At 33.8% G+C, this 18,759-nt stretch overlaps 8 protein-coding genes across 8 annotated transcripts; 4 read left to right on the forward strand and 4 right to left on the reverse strand.

Moving 5' to 3' along the window:
• Positions 1-3,155: 3,155 nt before the first annotated feature.
• HYPBUDRAFT_108282 (uncharacterized protein) lies at positions 3,156-3,515 on the forward strand (the record flags this gene model as incomplete). The annotated part of the gene is made up of 1 exon (XM_020218621.1): positions 3,156-3,515. One exon carries the CDS (start codon positions 3,156-3,158, stop codon positions 3,513-3,515), a length of 360 nt encoding a protein of 119 aa, XP_020076783.1.
• A 633-nt stretch (positions 3,516-4,148) lies between these two features.
• Positions 4,149-6,291, reverse strand: MET3 (sulfate adenylyltransferase). The gene has a single exon (XM_020219286.1). It carries the CDS (start codon positions 5,832-5,834, stop codon positions 4,239-4,241), a length of 1,596 nt encoding a protein of 531 aa, XP_020076784.1. The 5' UTR covers positions 5,835-6,291; the 3' UTR covers positions 4,149-4,238.
• An 86-nt stretch (positions 6,292-6,377) lies between these two features.
• On the forward strand, positions 6,378-8,714 carry GND1 (phosphogluconate dehydrogenase (decarboxylating)). Its single transcript, XM_020221072.1, has one exon. It carries the CDS (start codon positions 6,728-6,730, stop codon positions 8,285-8,287), a length of 1,560 nt encoding a protein of 519 aa, XP_020076785.1. The 5' UTR covers positions 6,378-6,727; the 3' UTR covers positions 8,288-8,714.
• A 153-nt stretch (positions 8,715-8,867) lies between these two features.
• On the reverse strand, positions 8,868-10,520 carry ERG5 (C-22 sterol desaturase; the record flags this gene model as incomplete). Its single annotated transcript, XM_020220095.1, has 1 exon — positions 8,868-10,520. One exon carries the CDS (start codon positions 10,518-10,520, stop codon positions 8,868-8,870), a length of 1,653 nt encoding a protein of 550 aa, XP_020076786.1.
• Positions 10,521-10,987: 467 nt separating this feature from the next.
• HYPBUDRAFT_152538 (uncharacterized protein) lies at positions 10,988-11,403 on the reverse strand. The gene has a single exon (XM_020221073.1). It carries the CDS (start codon positions 11,327-11,329, stop codon positions 11,078-11,080), a length of 252 nt encoding a protein of 83 aa, XP_020076787.1. The 5' UTR covers positions 11,330-11,403; the 3' UTR covers positions 10,988-11,077.
• A 540-nt stretch (positions 11,404-11,943) lies between these two features.
• On the forward strand, positions 11,944-14,085 carry HYPBUDRAFT_107239 (uncharacterized protein; the record flags this gene model as incomplete). Its single annotated transcript, XM_020218535.1, has 1 exon — positions 11,944-14,085. One exon carries the CDS (start codon positions 11,944-11,946, stop codon positions 14,083-14,085), a length of 2,142 nt encoding a protein of 713 aa, XP_020076788.1.
• A 319-nt stretch (positions 14,086-14,404) lies between these two features.
• HYPBUDRAFT_152539 (uncharacterized protein) lies at positions 14,405-16,578 on the forward strand. The gene has a single exon (XM_020221074.1). It carries the CDS (start codon positions 14,556-14,558, stop codon positions 16,293-16,295), a length of 1,740 nt encoding a protein of 579 aa, XP_020076789.1. The 5' UTR covers positions 14,405-14,555; the 3' UTR covers positions 16,296-16,578.
• A 686-nt stretch (positions 16,579-17,264) lies between these two features.
• HYPBUDRAFT_152540 (uncharacterized protein) lies at positions 17,265-18,552 on the reverse strand. Its single transcript, XM_020221075.1, has one exon. It carries the CDS (start codon positions 18,318-18,320, stop codon positions 17,310-17,312), a length of 1,011 nt encoding a protein of 336 aa, XP_020076790.1. The 5' UTR covers positions 18,321-18,552; the 3' UTR covers positions 17,265-17,309.
• Positions 18,553-18,759: the final 207 nt, after the last annotated feature.

The raw sequence follows: 18,759 nt of genomic DNA on the forward strand, positions 1-18,759 counted from the left end.
AGTGCCGAAATATAATAAGATACCAATTTTTTCGCAGCCTTTCTGCGTAACGCAGGAAGTCTTTCTGACTCCTGCTTCTGCGATAGTCGAAAGTCCTGAACTTTTAAAAGGATCAGGTGGTATCTATTAATAGTTCGGATTTGTTTGGTGTCCAGAGAAGCATTGGCTATAAAAAGAGACCAAGTTCTGTCAGGGACATTTTGTGTCGAAGGATACTGGCAGTAAGCCCAAATTAGATAAGTTGCACGGCACTCTAAATAGACATGGGTGAGAATACAATGGTATGACTGATATAGAAATAGTAGTAGCAATCTGTAAAGATGATGATGAAGAACAAGTTAAGTACAGACTTGAAACTTTTTTTTAAAGAGTTCTCTAATAGTTGAAGAGATCACGGAAGCTTTGTTTAGAAAGCTACAATTGCCTTTACAGGTACAAGGAGCCTTAAAATTTTTTGTCTACTTCATTTTGACTGGTTTGGTGAGATATTAGTAAAAGTTCGTTTGGCAGCTGCCCCCATAGATTAAATTTTACAATTCCATCTTGGTATCACGTACTTACGCGTCTGATTGATGGACTTGTTCAATCTAGTTCATTTGGATGTTTTTTCTGATTCTATCTATATTTTTTTTCTTGGAGATATATAGTTTGATTTTTCGGACGTAAGTTCGTAAACCAATTAATGAAAATCAACATTCTACCTAGTTGTTACTAAAGTTTTTTACTACTTTTCGCAAATGACCAAATGGCGAACTCTGAGAGAGCCTTTGAGAATAAGCCTACTTTGGAAGGTACGAAGTAGATCTTTTGCGAGGGCATTTTCCAATAATAATGTATACGACTTGTCAACCCTCTTTTTTAACACACTTTGCTATGAAGCTCATGATTAACAGAATATAACAGTGTGATTAAGCATTGCCGTGTTATTTGGAAACGTAATTACCCAACCCAAAACACAATGTTTGTAGAAGGGTGTTGAAAGATATTCATTCGCAGTTTCGTTTTTTTTGTTTTTTTTTTTTGCAATAAGAAAATATATTTATATACTTATATAGATAGAAAGAAAATACATACCTTGAAAATAAGGAAAGATTTAGATAAACCATAAAAACCCCGGAAGAATTTAATGGTGGTTTAGAAAACTATATAGGATTTAGACTTTTGGTAAAAGCAACAAAGACTAAGGGCAGAAATACTAGAAAAATCCTTAAAGATCATCATGGTCTGATTTAAGCTATTTGTTCAGTTTTGTAAGAAATTTTAACAACAAGAGGATGATGGTCTGAAGCTAGGATAAGATACTATGAAGTTTTATGTAAAGGTCTAATGACAAATAGCCTACCCAAGGTTGAACAGCCCCAAAAACCTGAGGCCACATAACCTGAGGAAATGAGTTGCACCTCGATAAACCAATAAAAAGGTAAAAAACCTATGGAAACCTCATCACCCTGGTAAAACAACAGACAAAAGGAAATTAACAGTGACTGGGTGTTTCAAAGCCATTGCTTTTTGGTCTTTATTGTTAGGAGGTACTTTTCTTGTTTCGAGGTTAAATTTATCACCTTAATCATCAGACGAAGTGTTGTTCTCTTCGTTTGTTCTAATATTATAATAATCGTCTTCATTAGGGTCATCTGGAGAATTTTCGTCATCTCAAGGTTTCAACCTTCAAAACACTTAACACATTGAGTGTCATTAATGAAAGATTGATTTTTCTTGGGTTGGGTGTAGTTTATTGATCAATGCTTTAAAAGAATATAAATAAAACAGGTCCTAGGTATAGGATCAAAGGTATTAGAGTCCTGTAAAGCCTCAATGGAACGGTTGCAAAAAAGCAGTCCACTTCAGCCAGTGCTCTAAACCAGGGTGAAAAAGATGAATATAATCAGTATTAACTTGAAAGTCGGTAAGAGAATTCACTAACAGCAAGCCAAAACTATTCCAAGTCAAGGTAAGAGCTATGAAAAGGGGTGAAAAGTTTTTTTGGATAAATGTAGATCAATTTGATACTTTGATGTTGATCAGACATCAAAGTAATATACGCCATCTCAACATATTTTTTCAATGTCAATTAGCTAGAATAAACCATGTTTTGTATCACAAAGTCTTCTATAGTGAAGAATACGGAAATCAATGTTTGATCAAGAGGTTCTAGAGTGGGTTTCCGGATTCTTTCAACCATGTAAATCAAAATGGGGAAGTGCCAGCCAACAGACGTATCATTAGTGTGTAGAGAGAGATTATCTGCTTGTTTAAGATGCAGCAGCTAATACCTCCGGTGTTTAGTCCATCAATGTTGTGGACGTCAGTTTGTGTTTAATTCGTTAAAAGCAGAAGTTCTAAGAGCTGGTAGAAAGCCTAGATTCTTCTGTGTGATCTTTTCAAGCCAATTTCATAAAGATAGATAAGGTATATGAGATACATTCTTTGTTTATTCGATCTAAAGATAATGATATTTCACGATTGTCTGGATTATCTCGAATACTAAGGTTTCGATGAGCAATTCGTAAAAGAATAATTTAGTATCCGTGAAAAAGCACTAATAGCTGAGCTTTGAACCCCCGGTCTTTGACAAAGTTATATTTGAATATGTTGAGGTTTGGATTATAATATAATCAGTAGAATTGTTTTAGTAAGACTATTCGTTTGCATTACTTGAACCAATACTATTGGCGTAACTAGTGCTGCGAAAAAGAACAGCGACTTTTTCTCATTTTTTGCATCAATCTTGCCAAAATCGTAGTTTTAGTTAAGCGAATGGCATGCTCAAGCTTAAGGAGATACAAGACCTTAATTAAAATTAATGTAAACCGACCATTAGTAATGGTTCAAATTCAAGTAATGCAGCTAACTCCATAACCTAATGCAGTTAGTTTAAACGGCCAGATTTTGAAAATAAGTGCGATCGGATCAGTGAACCCTTTAGAGTAAATGAGGAACATTTTTCCAAATGCGGTAATGATAAGAACTGCAATAAGCAGCTTCCGCTAATAAATTTTCATTAATCAAGATAATGATTTATTGGAGAAAATTAGTATAAATTGACCATGATTCTTCAAGTTTGAAGGATATTTTCTTTTTGAAATCATTAACAGTTTAATTGACTTAGTTCATTAACAAATCACTCAATTTAAATCAGAAAACTCCAATTCAAAATGCCAATGAAATACAAAGCTTCTGCTGAAGGTAAAGCCGTCAAACCACCAGCAATTGAATCTCCAGGTAACAACTCCTTCTTAGGTGATGTTCTTACTACTGATGCTCCAAAGGAAACCCAATTGTCTTCTGGTTTCTACAGACAAGACAAGGGTGAAGCTTTAGTTTACCACTACACTTACGATGAAACCAAAATCATTTTAGAAGTCGAAGGTGAATTCTTCATCTCCGATGAAACTGGATACAAAGTTTCTGCTAAACCAGGTGATGTTTTCATCTTCAACAAAGGTACTACTGTTACTTTCGAATCTACTGGTACTGCTCTTGGTTTCTTTACCGGTTTAAGACCACCAATGTAAAGTGGCTAAGAACTTAACTAAGGTCTGGTACTGATCAGTTAAAATAAATTTCAACATATAGATTCTCTTAGGTAAATATTCAAAATAAAATTTTTTCTGTACTGAAACTCGCTTGTATTTTAAAGACTCTGATAGCATAGCTTGAATATTCTTATCATCACTATAATCAATAAACAAAATTCGGAAGAACGATTAAAAGAGTTCAGATAAACAGATTGGGGTTAAAGGGTTATTAGCGGGTGTCAATCTAGACATTGCGAGAGAAACGATAAGGCCGAAACGCGCCAAAGTTGGGCAGCTTCGTGAATAACGATTGATTAGAGTTTCAAGCATCCCCAGCACTTACAATCATAACTAGAGGATAGCGGATGATTAGCGGTTAAGCATTATTACCTGGAGTTCTGAAATAGTTTGAAAATTTCCAAAAGTTTCGCAACCAGTTTTACAGCGAACTTAAAATGACAGATAACCGCTAGAACAGATATTCAAGTATTTATGTATTTATGGACTGTTTGAATGCATCGGTTGGGAATGCTACATTTGGGAATGCTACATTTGGGAATTCTTACAGAAGATTTGAATAATATTAAATCACAGATTGCTATTAACATCTAATCTATATAGAATCTAATAAGAATAAATAAATAAGGAACTCTAAAACTTTTCAATTTTCCCAGAACATGAACTAAAATTTCTTTGATCAAATGCTTTTTAACTACAAGTTTATTTATAAAAGCCTTGAGATTTTAAGTAGGAGATAATATCATCAACGACGGTGTTGAGTTCAAAAACGCCATTTTGTTGATTTAAGGAGAAAACACCATTATGGGAATCTTGTTCGCCATCAATGTTGACAATGATGGTATTAGACTTACCAACGGTATTAACAATGTTGGAATAATCAGATTTGACGGGAATAATGATACCAGAACCGGCTTTAGCTAATTCATTGATAAGGAAAGCATCGTTATAAGAAGAATCTAATTTAGTGATACGACGAGAACCATGGAATTGATTCAAACTAGATTGTAAAGCAAAAGATAAATATTCACCTTGTTCAGGATGAGATTTAGAAGAATCGATAACAATAGCAAAACCTTGATTAAATCTTGGAGGATTAGTATCTCTTAAAATTTTAACAACTTCAGGATAAGAAAACCATTCAGGGATATCGGTACCATCTCTTAAACGTTGTCTTAATTCGGTACCGGAGATATTAGCAGTTTTAACTTTATTAGTATCGATAGTATCGATAGGAGCATATCTATCTTCATCAGGTAAATAAGTAACCATTCTAAAAGGAACAACTTTAATTGGTAATTCATTTTCGAATTTAGCTAATAAATCTTGAGCGTCATAAGGACCATAAAAGCTTTCACCTTTTGAATTTGAACCAGGACCAGCATGATCTCTACCAACGATAAAATGGTCAACACCATAATTCAAACGAATTAAAGCATGCCATAAAGCTTCACGATCACCACCCATTCTCATAGCCAAGGGTAAAAGAGAAATGGTGGCTAAACCTTCAGGGTATTTTTTCAAAATTTGTTGATAAACTTTAACTCTAGTATGATGATCAATATCACCCGGTTTAGTTAACCCAACAACTGGATGAACCAAAATATGGCCATCATCACCGATATCTTTAGCAGCACGAACGGTTAATTCACGGTGAGCTCTATGCATTGGATTTCTAGTTTGGAAAGCAACAACATGTTGTTTATCCCAACCTAATTTGATAAATTCTTCTCTCAATTCAGTTGGCGATTTACGGAATTCGACGTAATCATAATGTTTTGGATAATCAATACCTTGAATAGAACCACCAATATAAATATCACCAGCAATATTATTTAAATATTTGATAGCAGGATGTTCAGGATCACCTCTGAAGACTTTTTCGGCTTCTAAAGATTTATTTGGTTTATAAATTGATTCAATAGTTAAAACGGCTAAAGGTTTTTCATCTCTCAAATCTTTTAAAACAACACGGTCTTTCAAGTTAAATTTCGAAGCGGTTTCTTGAGAAACATCCAAAGTAATTGGCATTGGCCATAATAAACCTTGGCCATTTGATTCATTTTTAATAGATGATAATCTCATATCAGAAACAACTGAATTATAATCATCTTCATTTAAAAACCCATTCAATGGAGAAAACCCCCCATTTAAAATAAGCTCTAAATCACATAATTGTCTATCAGTTAAAGTATAAGAAGGTAAACTAGCTGCTTCTTTTAATAAATCTGACTTAATAGAAGAGTCACGAATGACTAAATCTTGTAATTGACCACCGTGTGGAGCGTGAACTGGCATTATGGAAACTTAGAGATGAAGAAGTAGATCAATCCTTGAATTACAAGTCGGAATCTTCCATTTTTTTATTCCTACTGCAAAAAAATCAAGAAATTCATTCATTATATCAGATCAGACAATAGCACGTGACGGTACCCCGGAACAGCACGACGTCATCACCACTCACGTGTAACCACCGGAAATCAGCAATTGCAGCAATCTGAGACAACGCCCCCAAAGCCGTTATCGGCGGGTGCCCACGACATTGCGCGACATTGCGCGACACCCACCGAAAACCAAATAAAAAAACCACGCAAAGCTGCCAAAGACACAATCTGCAAATAGACCCGGTGCAACCTGCAAAAGCAAAAGAAATCCAACAATTTTTTCAATTACTAACAATTTATTTTGCTTTAATGGCAAAAGTACTAGAACTAAGTTGAATTGTTTGTAAGCACACACAAAAAAAGTGATTTTTGTAGTTGGATGAATTTAAAATTAATATTTAATTCCCATAAATTCCACTCACTCTATTTCTTCTTTTTCTTTGATTAATCATTGAAATTTAATTCAATTTTAACTAATTATCTTTCATTATTTCTTATCATTGTACAATGTCTGCTCCAACGTATGTATTCTTTAAATTTCATCAATTGATAGCTTTGAGGTTGAGTTGAGTCCGATTCGTTCAAGGATGAATTTTTTTCCTGTTCTCTCGCCCCTCTTTTCTGGTGAACTTGCTTTAACCGTGGTCCAAGTCAATTGAATATATAATGGACTTGATTTCACCTTTTGGTGAGATAATTGAATTATCAAGAGATACTTTTAAAGCAAGTACCAACTAGGGAGGAAGGAAAAATAATTATTAATTGCTCTGATTCGGACTTGTCTGCCCGTGGGAAAATATGTCGACAATGTCTCAAATAACTGCGATCAATCGATTATCTAAGCTTAATAATGAATTGACAGGCAATAGAACTATGGGTACTAACAAGAAACATAGTGGTGATATCGGTTTAATTGGTTTGGCCGTTATGGGTCAAAATTTGATCTTAAATGCCGCCGACAAAGGATTTACTGTTGTTGCTTATAATAGAACTGTTGCTAAAGTTGATCACTTTTTAGATAACGAAGCAAAGGGTAAATCAATCATTGGTGCTCATTCTATTCAAGAATTGGTTGATAACTTGAAAAGACCAAGAAGAATTATTCTTTTAGTTAAAGCTGGTAAACCAGTTGATGATTTCATTAACCAATTATTACCTTATTTAGAAAAAGGTGATATTGTCATTGATGGTGGTAATTCTCACTTCCCAGATTCCAATCGTCGTTACACTGAATTAAATGAAAAGGGTATTCTTTTCGTTGGTTCTGGTGTTTCTGGTGGTGAAGAAGGTGCTCGTTATGGTCCTTCTTTAATGCCTGGTGGTCATCCAGATGCTTGGCCTCACATTAAAGAAATTTTCCAATCAATTGCCGCTAAATCTGATGACGAACCTTGTTGTGATTGGGTTGGTGACGGTGGTGCCGGTCATTACGTTAAAATGGTTCATAATGGTATTGAATATGGTGATATGCAAGTTATTTGTGAAGCTTATGATTTATTAAAACGTGTTGGTAAATTTTCAAATAAAGAAATTGGTGATGTTTTCGCTAAATGGAATAATGGTGTTTTAGATTCTTTCTTGGTTGAAATTACTAGAGATATCTTATATTATAATGATCCAACTGACAATAAACCTTTATTAGAAAAAATTTTGGATACCGCTGGTCAAAAAGGTACTGGTAAATGGACTGCTATTAATGCTTTAGATTTAGGTATGCCAGTTACTTTAATTGGTGAAGCTGTTTTCTCTAGATGTTTATCCGCTTTAAAATCTGAAAGAACCAGAGCTTCTTCCATCTTAACTGGTCCAACTGTTGAAGGGGAATCCCCAATTCAAGATAAACAAAAATTTGTTGATGATTTAGAACAAGCTCTTTATGCCTCCAAGATTATTTCTTATGCCCAAGGTTTCATGTTAATCAGAGAAGCTGCTAAAGAATATGGTTGGAAATTAAATAACCCAGCTATTGCTCTTATGTGGAGAGGTGGTTGTATTATCAGATCTGTTTTCTTGGGTGAAATCACTTCTGCTTATAGAGAAAACCCAGATTTAGAAAACTTATTATTCCATCCTTTCTTCAATGATGCTATTACCAAAGCTCAAAAAGGTTGGAGAGCCACCATTGGTAAAGCTGTTGAATTTGGTGTTCCAGTTCCTGCTTTCAGTACCGCTCTTTCTTTCTACGATGGTTACAGATCAGAAAAATTACCTGCTAACTTATTACAAGCTCAAAGAGATTACTTTGGTGCCCACACTTTCCAAGTCTTACCAGGTGAAGAAAATGATTTCCTCAAGAAAGGTGAATGGATCCACGTTAACTGGACCGGTAGAGGTGGTAACATTTCTGCTTCTACTTATGATGCTTAGATTCAATTCACTCTTCATAAATTTACTTTACATATATGATTTTATACTGAGGATACTTTGAATTGTTCTCATCTGGGTTGATTTCTTACATATTTTGTAATAAAAACATTTACGTTTAATTGAACAGATTTTTTTGTAGTTTGATTATCCTCCACGATTATTGTGTTTCCTCCACGATTATTGTGATTATCCTCCACGAATATTGTGATTCTCCTCGAATCGGCTAGTCCCCCACGGAAATATTCCCCACTTGATCAATGAAAGAGCGGAATTATTCACTCCGACTCCGCACCGAGAATGAATTGAATATTGAATCAGTTGTTTATTGAAGTTATTTCCATTCACCAATTGAGATAATAGGAAATGGGTACAAGCAAGTATCAATTAAAACACAAACAAAAAGGATTAGATAAAAAGGAATACTTATAAAACATAGAATAGAGGAGAAGGAAAACAAAAAAACATATGAAAAAGTTTATAAATATATATATATATAATGTATCAAAAGGTTAAGTTTAAACGGATTTATTAAATTGAATCAAACACATTTAAATTATTTTATGTATGAAAACGTCAAGTTTTATGCAGTAGCTTCGACAGAAGTGGAAACATTTGAGATTTTATCATCAGGATTAACATCTTGTAAAGGATCTCTCTTATGCCATTCCATGATTAAATCATCTTTAGGGAAAATAGTAGCGAAAACTTTAATTTCTTCCGAAAGAGGAGTAGGATGATGAACCAAGTCAGCATTCATTAAATATTTACCCAACATACCAGTAAAAGTCATTAAGACATAATTTTTACCCAAACAAACATGAGGACCAGTTCCAAAAACCAACCAATTACGTTTATACATATCACCAGTAGCATTTTCCCATCTTTCAGGAATGAAAGTATCAGGATCAGAATAAACTTCTGGATCATGTAAAGCAGGATATAAAGTTGGAATAAGCATGGCACCTTTTGGAGCAGTATAAGTATCAGTAACTGGGAAAGGTTGTTTAACAACGTAAGGAACCATTAAGACAGGAGGACGGTAACGTAAAGATTCTTTAACAACGTCATTAGTATAAGTCATTTGATTAATAAGATCTAAAGAGAGAGGAACATTTGGATCATTATTTCTAACTCTTAATTGTTCTTCTCTAACTTTAGCAACAACATCAGGACGATCAGCCACAATTTGGAATAACCAACAAGCTAAAGAAGAAGAAGCATCTTGAGAAGCGAAAAGGAAAGTGAAAATAACTTCCGAAATTTCACGATTAGAGAATTCTCTAATTAATAATCTTGATTCAGGATCTTCACTATGTTTTAATTTAGCATCTTTCATAAGGGAAATCCATTCATCCATAATACAACCAGATTTACCATTTTGTTCATTAATTAAAACTTTAGATTTAGCAGCACAATCTTCAAAAATTTTCATGGTTTCATCAGCAATTTTTTTACCATACCAAGTTTTAGTGAAAGGAATGATAATTGGGAAATTAACTAATTCTAAAGCAGCAGTAATTTTAAAATAGTTATCAGCAATTAATTGGATTTGATCATCAGTGATATGATCACCACAGAAAGTTCTTAAACTAAGAGCACATAATAATTCTCTAAATTCTGGGAAGAATTTTCTTGGACCATCGTAATTAGTAAATTTTTCTAAATAAAGGTCCATATATTTTTCTAAAACTGGGATATAAATTTCCAAAGCTTTTTGAACGAATAAACCATTAAGAGATCTACGGTAATCAGTGTGAGCTTTACCATCTAAAAAGACCCAATTAGTTGGTCTTAAAATTTTAATTGCAACATCAACAACACAAGGTTTAACATATCTTGGAGAAGCCAAAATTTTTCTTGCTAAATCTCTAGAAGAAGCAATAACCACAAATTTATGAAAGATAGAAACACAAGATAATTCACCAGAGTCCCATTTTGCTTTATATTCTTCGAATTTAGGATCTAAAGATTCTAAGAAAGGACCAATGATTGGCCAAACTTTGAAACGAGGACCAGCGATAACCCCTTTTCTAATTTGATACATGATTTGATCATAAGACAAACCAATAACAATTAAAGTTAAAAAGAATTGTAACCAAGACATTGATTGATAAAAATTCCAACAATTATTCAATATAATTTGGGCCCCTTCTTTGGTATAGAATTGGGGGATGGAAGATACATTAGCAGGTATAGCATCACCTGCTAATGAAGATGAAGCGTTAAAGCTCATGTTGAGATAACAAATAAATCAATAATAAATAACAAAAGAAAGATCTCGAGATATATATATGGGTATATATATATGGGTATATTAACTGCAAATCAGGCTATCGAGCAATTCTAACCAAGCAATGAGTAGCGACAAACTTCTGGAATCAGGATATCCTTCGTTTAGTATAATCTAGCCAGCGGGTAAAGTAACAAGATCGGATATCTGACAATTAAATTAAATGGCGGCTATTATGGAAGTTTTCCGTTAGCAAAACCGTACCTAGCGAATGAAATAACCTACCCTTTATACTAAAAGAAAGTTAGTATAGTTGATAAAAACACCAAATAGGAAGAAGAAGAAATCGTTTTCTATAAGCAAAATTACAAAACAACTGATTTTTAGTGGTATTCTCTGGTTTCCCTTTTTTTTTTTTTATTTTTTTTTTTTTTTTTTTTTTTTTTTTTTTTTTTTCTTCCTTCTCTTCGCTTTATTTGTGTATTCGTATAGTGTTTTTTTTTATTTGATTTTGTTATACGATCGTTTAGATTGTGCTTACGTAAACACCCGCTGATTGTCTATACGAGCCAATACCGACACACGACCGCGGCCGACCAGGCCGATCTGACGCGTAGGGAACCAGTACACCAGCAGGTTTTGCAGTTGCCATTGGCCAGAGAGCCAGGGGATAGAGGCCACGGGAGTGGGATGGGAGAGACTTGGGATGGTGCCAGGCGACTAATCGTGTAGTCGATATTGGAAGTTGGACCATTTATCATAATGTATTGACGAGGCACCACGAACCGAAAAGGCAAACCGGTCAAGATCATTTTCAATACCGGGCAACACCGCCCCTGAACCGGGGCCGGTACTATCCACAAACCGACCACTGGCCGGAAGTCGCCCTCTTTACGGGCAAGAACTAGACAAAAAATTCACAGCAAGAAGACAGGACAGACAGAGGAGATTAGAGGCAATAGACAAGACAAGACAAGACAAGAAGAAATAGACAAGACAAGACAAGACAAGACAAGAAGAAATATACAAGACAATACAAGACAAGACATGACAAGTCGAGCGAAACAGAATAACAAAAACATAGAAAAGTTGTTTAATTAATCCATTTTTGCAGCAAGTCAATATGAAGAACTGCAAAAAAATATACCTTCAGAGCTAGAAGTCCAGATACCTGCTCAAAGATTGTACTTGCATGTATTATATCACTTGTCTCATCGCCAAATCCAGTTCGATTAGTGGATTAAAAAAATCCAGTAGGTGCTTCTATAACTTGGGGCCAGCGGAAGAAATGTACGGAGGTTCTTAATCACGTGACCGAATATATTATTTTTTTTGTGTAAATTTTCACTACTGATGAGATGCTTTATGCTATTTTTTTTTTTAGGTTGATGCCATTACTTTACAAGGATTCTTATTACAGCGACAAATGGCTAAAAGAAAGAATAATAAAGAATTAGAGGCGAAGAGAAAGAAGGCAAAGCAAGAGCAAGACTCGCTTCTCTCTGCCGGAGTCTTCTCTACCCACGATCAAAATGAATCAGAAGAAGATATCAAAGACTGGGATAACGAAGAACAAGATTATGAATTAAGACCTAGATCCATAAACAACGAGAAAAAAATGGTGGAAGGGTTACCCATCAAAACATCGGATGGTAGGATTGAACGGGTTGTGAGAGAGGTCAACGAAGGAGAGCCCGAAGAAGAACCAGAAGAAGAGCCCGAACAAGAAGAAGAAGCTGAAAAGGAGGAAGAACCAGAAGAAGATGAGGACTCCCATTTGTCACCACAAGAAAAGCTCACCAAATTAAAAGAAGAGATTGCCAATCTTGCATCTAAATTGATAGAAGACCCAGAAGAAAATATATCATGTCTTACAAGATTAAGAAAAATGTCCGAATCAAATAATGTAGTAACCTGTCAATTAGCTATAATGGCATTGATACCAGTTTTCAAATCATTAGCACCAGGATATAGAATAAGACCTTTGACTGATGCAGAAAAACGTGAAAAAGTTAGTAAGGAAGTTGCTAGATTAAGACAATTCGAACAAATATTAATTCATAATTATAAGCAATATATTGATCATTTGACTAAATTATCAAAAATATCCAATTCAAATTCTCAAAATAATAAAAAAATTACTCCAAATCAAATAAAATTAGGTCAATTATCCTCTAAAGCTGCCTGTGAATTATGTTCATCTTCTTTACGTCATTTTAATTATAGAGCAGAACTTTTCAATATAATTATTCGCCGTCTTAATAAAAAACCAAATGATAATATCGATTATGAAATATTCACCAAATGCATTCAAATTTTACAAACTACTTTAATTGATGATGAACAACATGGTGATATCACTTATGATATCGTTAAATTATTATCCAAATCAATTAAAGATAAAAAATTCAGAGTTGATGAATCAGTTATTAACATCTTCTTATCGCTTTCCCTTTTACATGATTATGACCCAAATAATAATAAAGATGATCAAGATAAAAAACCAAAATTAAAGAAAAAGGATAGAGTTCATTTATCTAAAAAAGAACGTAAAGCAAGAAAAGAACGTAAAGAAATTGATGAAGAAATGAGGAAAGCTGAACAAGCAGTTACCGCTGAAGAACGGGAAAAATTTCAAGCCCAAGTTTTAAAAATGGTTTTAACTCTTTATTTAGAAATTTTAAAGGCCGGTAGTCATACAGTTAATAATTCTACTGGTAGTTCAGGTAAAAATGATGCTACTCTTTTAATGGCTGCTGTCTTGGAAGGTTTATCCCGTTTTGGTCAAATGGCTAATTTTGATTTATTAGGTGATTTCTTAGAAGTATTGAGAGAAATTATGTCGGATATTTTAGATGAACATTCTCTTGCTAATACTTCAATTTTCGATACTAACGATAATGACGATGAAGATGATTATGGTGGAATGTATACTGGTCAACAAATAAGAACAGTTTTATTATGTATTGCTACTTCATTTGCTTTAATCTTAAATCATTCAACTACTGGTAAATTACCAATGTCAATCGATCTTACTAGATTCATTAATAGCTTATACGTTATTTTAGCTGACTTATCTTTGGATACTGATTTAGAATTATCTCATAAGTCTCTTAGATTAGCAGATCCATTATCTCCGTCTAATTCAACAAATAAGCCTTCAGTAAATGTTTCAACAAAGGCTGAATTACTTCTTCGATGTTTAGATTGCATTTTTTTTAGATCAAGAAATGGAACTTTACCTCGTGCTACTTCTTTCACTAAAAGATTATACATTTTAACTTTAAATTCCCCTGAAAAAACTGCATTGGCTAATTTGAAATTCGTTGGTAAATTGATGAGTAGATACGGTGAAGGCTTTAAAGGTCTATGGAATACTGAAGAACGTATTAGTGGTGAAGGCTCATATACCTTGGGTATCGAAAGACCTAACGTTGAAGTTGAATTAGAAAGATGTAATAGTGGTGCTGCTACATTATGGGAAAATGTTTTATTAGATAAACATTATAGCCCAATGGTTAAAGATGGTTCAAGATCTTTAATGAAAAGTAGTAAACCTTCTAACTAGCTCTAATTAATCGCATATATAGAATCACTGTACATTATCCTAACATACTAATGACCAACTTCTCTGTAGTAACGCATGATTGTCAATTGTATTACAATGGTTGCAATTGTTGGTTGTAAATCAAACTTTTTGATCCAAACAAAAGTGAGAAGCCAAAATATGACATACCAAACAAATATCCCTTATTTCAAATCAATTTCTCTTCTTTGTCATTTACATTAACTTTAATAAAAGCTTATTGTAATTGAGCTTATCCAAAATTTCCAGTATAAATCAATTGGAGGGAACAAAGAAAAAAAAAAAAAAAAAAATTAGAGTGAAAAATTCTCCCTTTAATTAAGCATCACTCGATAATTTACTTACTATCAAGATTTTTTCCTCGCATTTTTTGATCTTTAAAATTTCAATCCCTATTACTTTCATTAACTAATCCGAAAGCATTTTTGCATCGATAGCAGGACCACTGGAAGATGATGATTGGATCCTGGGAGTTGGATCCCGTTGATATCCTTATTATTTTCATTGTTGTTTCAATTTTGTTATTTATAATTTTATTTTTCATTGCATACAAGGTTTTCTTTAGTGGATCATTCAGACATGACTATCATTTACTAGGAGATGATGCGTTTAGATACGGAGATGTTCCACGTGAATTCATTAATGACGAGGAATCGCTTACTCACTTGGCCGAAGAATATGACTTTACTCATTTATCTCCTGAAGAACAAAATTCTTACTTGAAAGGGGAAGAATATACTAAATCTAATCCACCGAATTTTCATAACATTAGGGGTAAATCTTTCACTCCTGAAGATGAAGTGCTTATCAAGGACTGTGGTATAAATGCTTTTGAATTCGAACAAGAACATGATATCTTACTGGCTAGATATATTGTTGCTGATAGAACAGAGATTCACTTTTTAAATAACGATACTCCTTATTCAACTGCTACTTCTGTACTTAATTATTGCTTACCTGTTAAAAATCGTACTTATTCAGATACTGTTTATTTTGAAGTTAAAGTGTTTGAATATGATTCTTCAAATGAAAATGGTCATTTTGCTATTGGTTTAGTTACTAAACCTTATCCTCTGTCATTTCGTTTACCAGGTTATAATAATTTTTCAATTGCTTATGAATCAACTGGTAATTTAAAGATTAACAAGCCTTTCCCTACTCCATTACAACAGCATATGGGCGATAATAGTAAATTCAATGCCCAAGTTTTACCTCCTTTATCACAATCTGATACCGTTGGGTTTGGTTACGTAATTTCAACCGGTACTGTATTCATCACCCGTAATGGTAAGAAATTAATGGATATTCTTAAAGATTGTTATGTTGATTTATACCCTGCAGTTGGTTGTTTTTCAACAAATGCTAAATTTCAAGCTAATTTAGGTCAATTAGGTTATGTTTGGATTGAAGCTAATGTTCGTAAATATGGTTTTATTTCTACTAGTGATTATAAAAAAATTAAAGGAGATAGAGGATTAGCGGCTCTTCCTCAATATGGTAGCATCAATAAAAGTGAAGGTGATAAATTATTGGATAAAGGTGAAGAACTTCCCCCAGATTATCCCGAAGATGAATTAGATTTCTTTGGTAGATCTACCAAAGATTTAGTAAGAATTGGTTCTTCTTCTAAGTCTAATAAAAATAACGAACAAACAGAAAAAAATGAGAAATCAATCGATTCAAAACAGGATGATGAAGAATTCAAAGAACCTAAAGTACCCATTTCAAACGTTAAGAGCTCATCCTTAGTAACAGATGAACCAGAAGAAATCATGGATTTGAGAGGAAGATTATATGAACAAGAAATCACCTCTCGTAAAACTGATGATGACTCCGAAACTACTCCTTTGATCAAATCAACTCTCGATAATGACTCAAACTACCAAACTACCGATGGTAATGAAACAACAAGCATCAATTCCAAAAAAGAACCAACCCCTCACTCAGAAGCTCAAGTCGAAGCAAAAGCTCAACAACATAAAGTTGGTTCTGCTTCTGCATCTAGTGCTGCTCACGCACAAGAAGAATCAACTAACCCAAGTGGATTAGATGCTGGTGAGACTTCAACAGAATCACCAGAACCAACTTCGAATCCCACCGGGAACGCATCGGGGGCTTCAGCAAAACCCAAGTCTAAAAAGAAGAAGAAGAATGGAAAAAAATCAAATAAGAAGAAGGGTAAAAGAAAGTAAGTGAAGTAATCAGTGCTTGACATTCCAATTATTCATCATCAAAAAGCTTTCATTTCCTCTTTTCATCTTTCTCTATTCAATTGATGATCCTTCTAGTTCGATATCTTTTTTTTTTTTTTCTTTTCTTTTATTTCCACATAATCTTGCATTCTAAGTTATCTTTTTTTCTATCTTTTCTCTTTGATTCCTATGGATCTCTACAAAATCGATGCATTTAAACTTTGTTTCTCTTTGCCTTTTATTCTTTTCTTCGTTTCTTTTCTCATTGCATTCTTCAAGGCCTTTTCTTTTATTTATCTCACTTAAAACTGTTTAGTACTCTGTTACCTTATCCTGTAGTAGGTGAACTCATCTAGTATGTATTTGACAAGAAGAAGATAACTTGATTTCACAAAGTAGAAGCGAAAAAACATAGATTTGTCTTAGATTGTGTATTTAAATGTGTGTATAGTAAATTTCGCAGCCGTACAGAATTCCTAGTATGAATGATCTTTCAGATCCTATTGAACAAGTTGAAGGCTTTATAAGAACAGGCTTTGCTAGTGAAGACTCGTAACATTACATTTTCGATGATAATATTTTAGAGTACAGTTAGAGTTATATTATAAATATACATTTATAGTACAAACATTGGAAATGTGTAATAACAAAGTAGGAAAATAGATGAACCAGAGAAACAATAAGGATTAAAAAGACTTTCAGACATATAACAATAGAAAAAATCATCAACTTGATTTTGAATAAAATGTAAAAAAATAGGAAGGGAATAAAAATCACTGAAAATTTCAAAAAAAAAAGATAAGACTGGAACGATAAATCAAAAAAAGAAACAGTTATTTGGAAGATACAATCCACCAGAAAAGAAAACTGAAAAGTACGGGTAATTGAGCCTTGGAGTCTTCGATCTTGAGGAACGAGTTCTCTTGACGAGTTTCAATAACAAACAAAGAAGAAGAATAAAATTGATCGAAAAAAAAAAAAAAAGGAGTAAAAAGGAAGTTCAACTCAGAACATTTACAGACCGTGTTGTAAATGAGATGGAATAACACTTTGGATGGTAGCATTGATATCATTAGTTCCATCATCAAGGTCGTTTCTAGTTTTCACCAATCTAGTTGGGTCATCGAGATCTTCAGATGACTTGACAGCCACGGCACCAGGAGTACCATTAACTCTAATACCTTTGATAGTGATACCAGTTTGTTCTACTGGGAATTTTCTTGGTCTACCTCTTCTATCTTTCTTTTTAATTAAATTTTTAACCGTTTCATCCTCTAAAGAACGTAAATAGGGAGGTTTATCTTGTAATCTAGCCATTTTTCTAGCATGTTGAGCTTCTTCACTTTCATAATCAGGCTGAGCATTTGGTAATGAGTTAGCAACCGAAACTTGAGGATTAGAAGTACGGTTTTTACGTTTAGTTGATTTTTTAAATACTCTATTAAGAGCTTTAAAATTTGGGTGAGTAGAATCGATATATTCATTAGTTGAAGGATCAAGAATGAATTTTTTTGGACGGCCTCTTCTCTTCTTAGTATCGGAGGCTTGACCGTCCTGTATACTTTCACTTGAGTCCTTTTGGTGTTGTTGTATCATAATATTTTGATGAGGTTGTTGATGATGTTGTTGGTGATGTTGTTGTTGCAGTGGATGGGGTTGATGGTGCAGTTGCTGTAAGCTAATCAGTTGAGGTTGTTGAGTTTGATAACGTTGAGGTTGGGGTTGATTCTCATATATATGTTGGGGTTGGGGTTGTTGTTGTTGTTGCATCAAATGCCCACTATTAGCATGAGAGAAAGCAAGGGGAGTGGAAAGATTCATTGAACCATTCCCCATAATACGAGAGGATAAAGCAGGAGGAGCAGCAGGAGCTGGGGAAGAAAGATGATTAACAAAACCTTGACCTGATCCAGGGCGTACCGAAGGAGGTTGGTTGTACATACTTGATGGAGCCCCAGTGGCAGGTTGTTTGTTGTTCCCGTTTTGGTTGGGGTTGTTATTGTAATTAGCAAATGGAAGATACATGATACTTGTAATACTTGACTGAATCCTTGTTTGAAGATAATTGAATTATAATTTAAAGCGGCTACTAATACAAATATTAAATTCCCACAAAATTTTTAAAACAAAACCGCTTGATATTCCTGCTATACCTATTTCCACACCGGACTATCCTTATAACGATATCAATACTTGTTTAATGGGTACCACTTGATAATAGTATACTTTGTTTTGATTTTTTTTTTTTTTTTTTTGGTTTTACTAGTAGGAAAGGATTGCAACCTCGACGTAAGCCAATAAGGAAGACGCTTGATCGATGTATAGACGCTATTCAACAGATTCTCTGAAGATAGCACACTTATTGGATTGGAAAGATGGTGAATGTATTTGCAACAAGAGGTTGATCGATAGAAGGTGATACTAATAAAAAAAAAAAAAAAAAAAAAAAAAAAAAAAAAAAAAA

This window comes from Hyphopichia burtonii (genome assembly GCF_001661395.1).
Source record: "Hyphopichia burtonii NRRL Y-1933 unplaced genomic scaffold HYPBUscaffold_3, whole genome shotgun sequence".
In the NCBI taxonomy this organism is placed as follows: Eukaryota; Fungi; Ascomycota; class Pichiomycetes; order Serinales; family Debaryomycetaceae; genus Hyphopichia; species Hyphopichia burtonii.

Bases quoted from the DNA above. Each gene is read 5' to 3' on its own strand.
- HYPBUDRAFT_152539 (XM_020221074.1), top strand. From the start codon at position 14,556: ATGATGATTGGATCCTGGGAGTTGGATCCCGTTGATATCCTTATTATT.
- MET3 (XM_020219286.1), bottom strand. From the start codon at position 5,834: ATGCCAGTTCACGCTCCACACGGTGGTCAATTACAAGATTTAGTCATT.
- HYPBUDRAFT_152538 (XM_020221073.1), bottom strand. From the start codon at position 11,329: ATGATCTTGACCGGTTTGCCTTTTCGGTTCGTGGTGCCTCGTCAATAC.
- HYPBUDRAFT_152540 (XM_020221075.1), bottom strand. From the start codon at position 18,320: ATGTATCTTCCATTTGCTAATTACAATAACAACCCCAACCAAAACGGG.
- GND1 (XM_020221072.1), top strand. From the start codon at position 6,728: ATGTCTCAAATAACTGCGATCAATCGATTATCTAAGCTTAATAATGAA.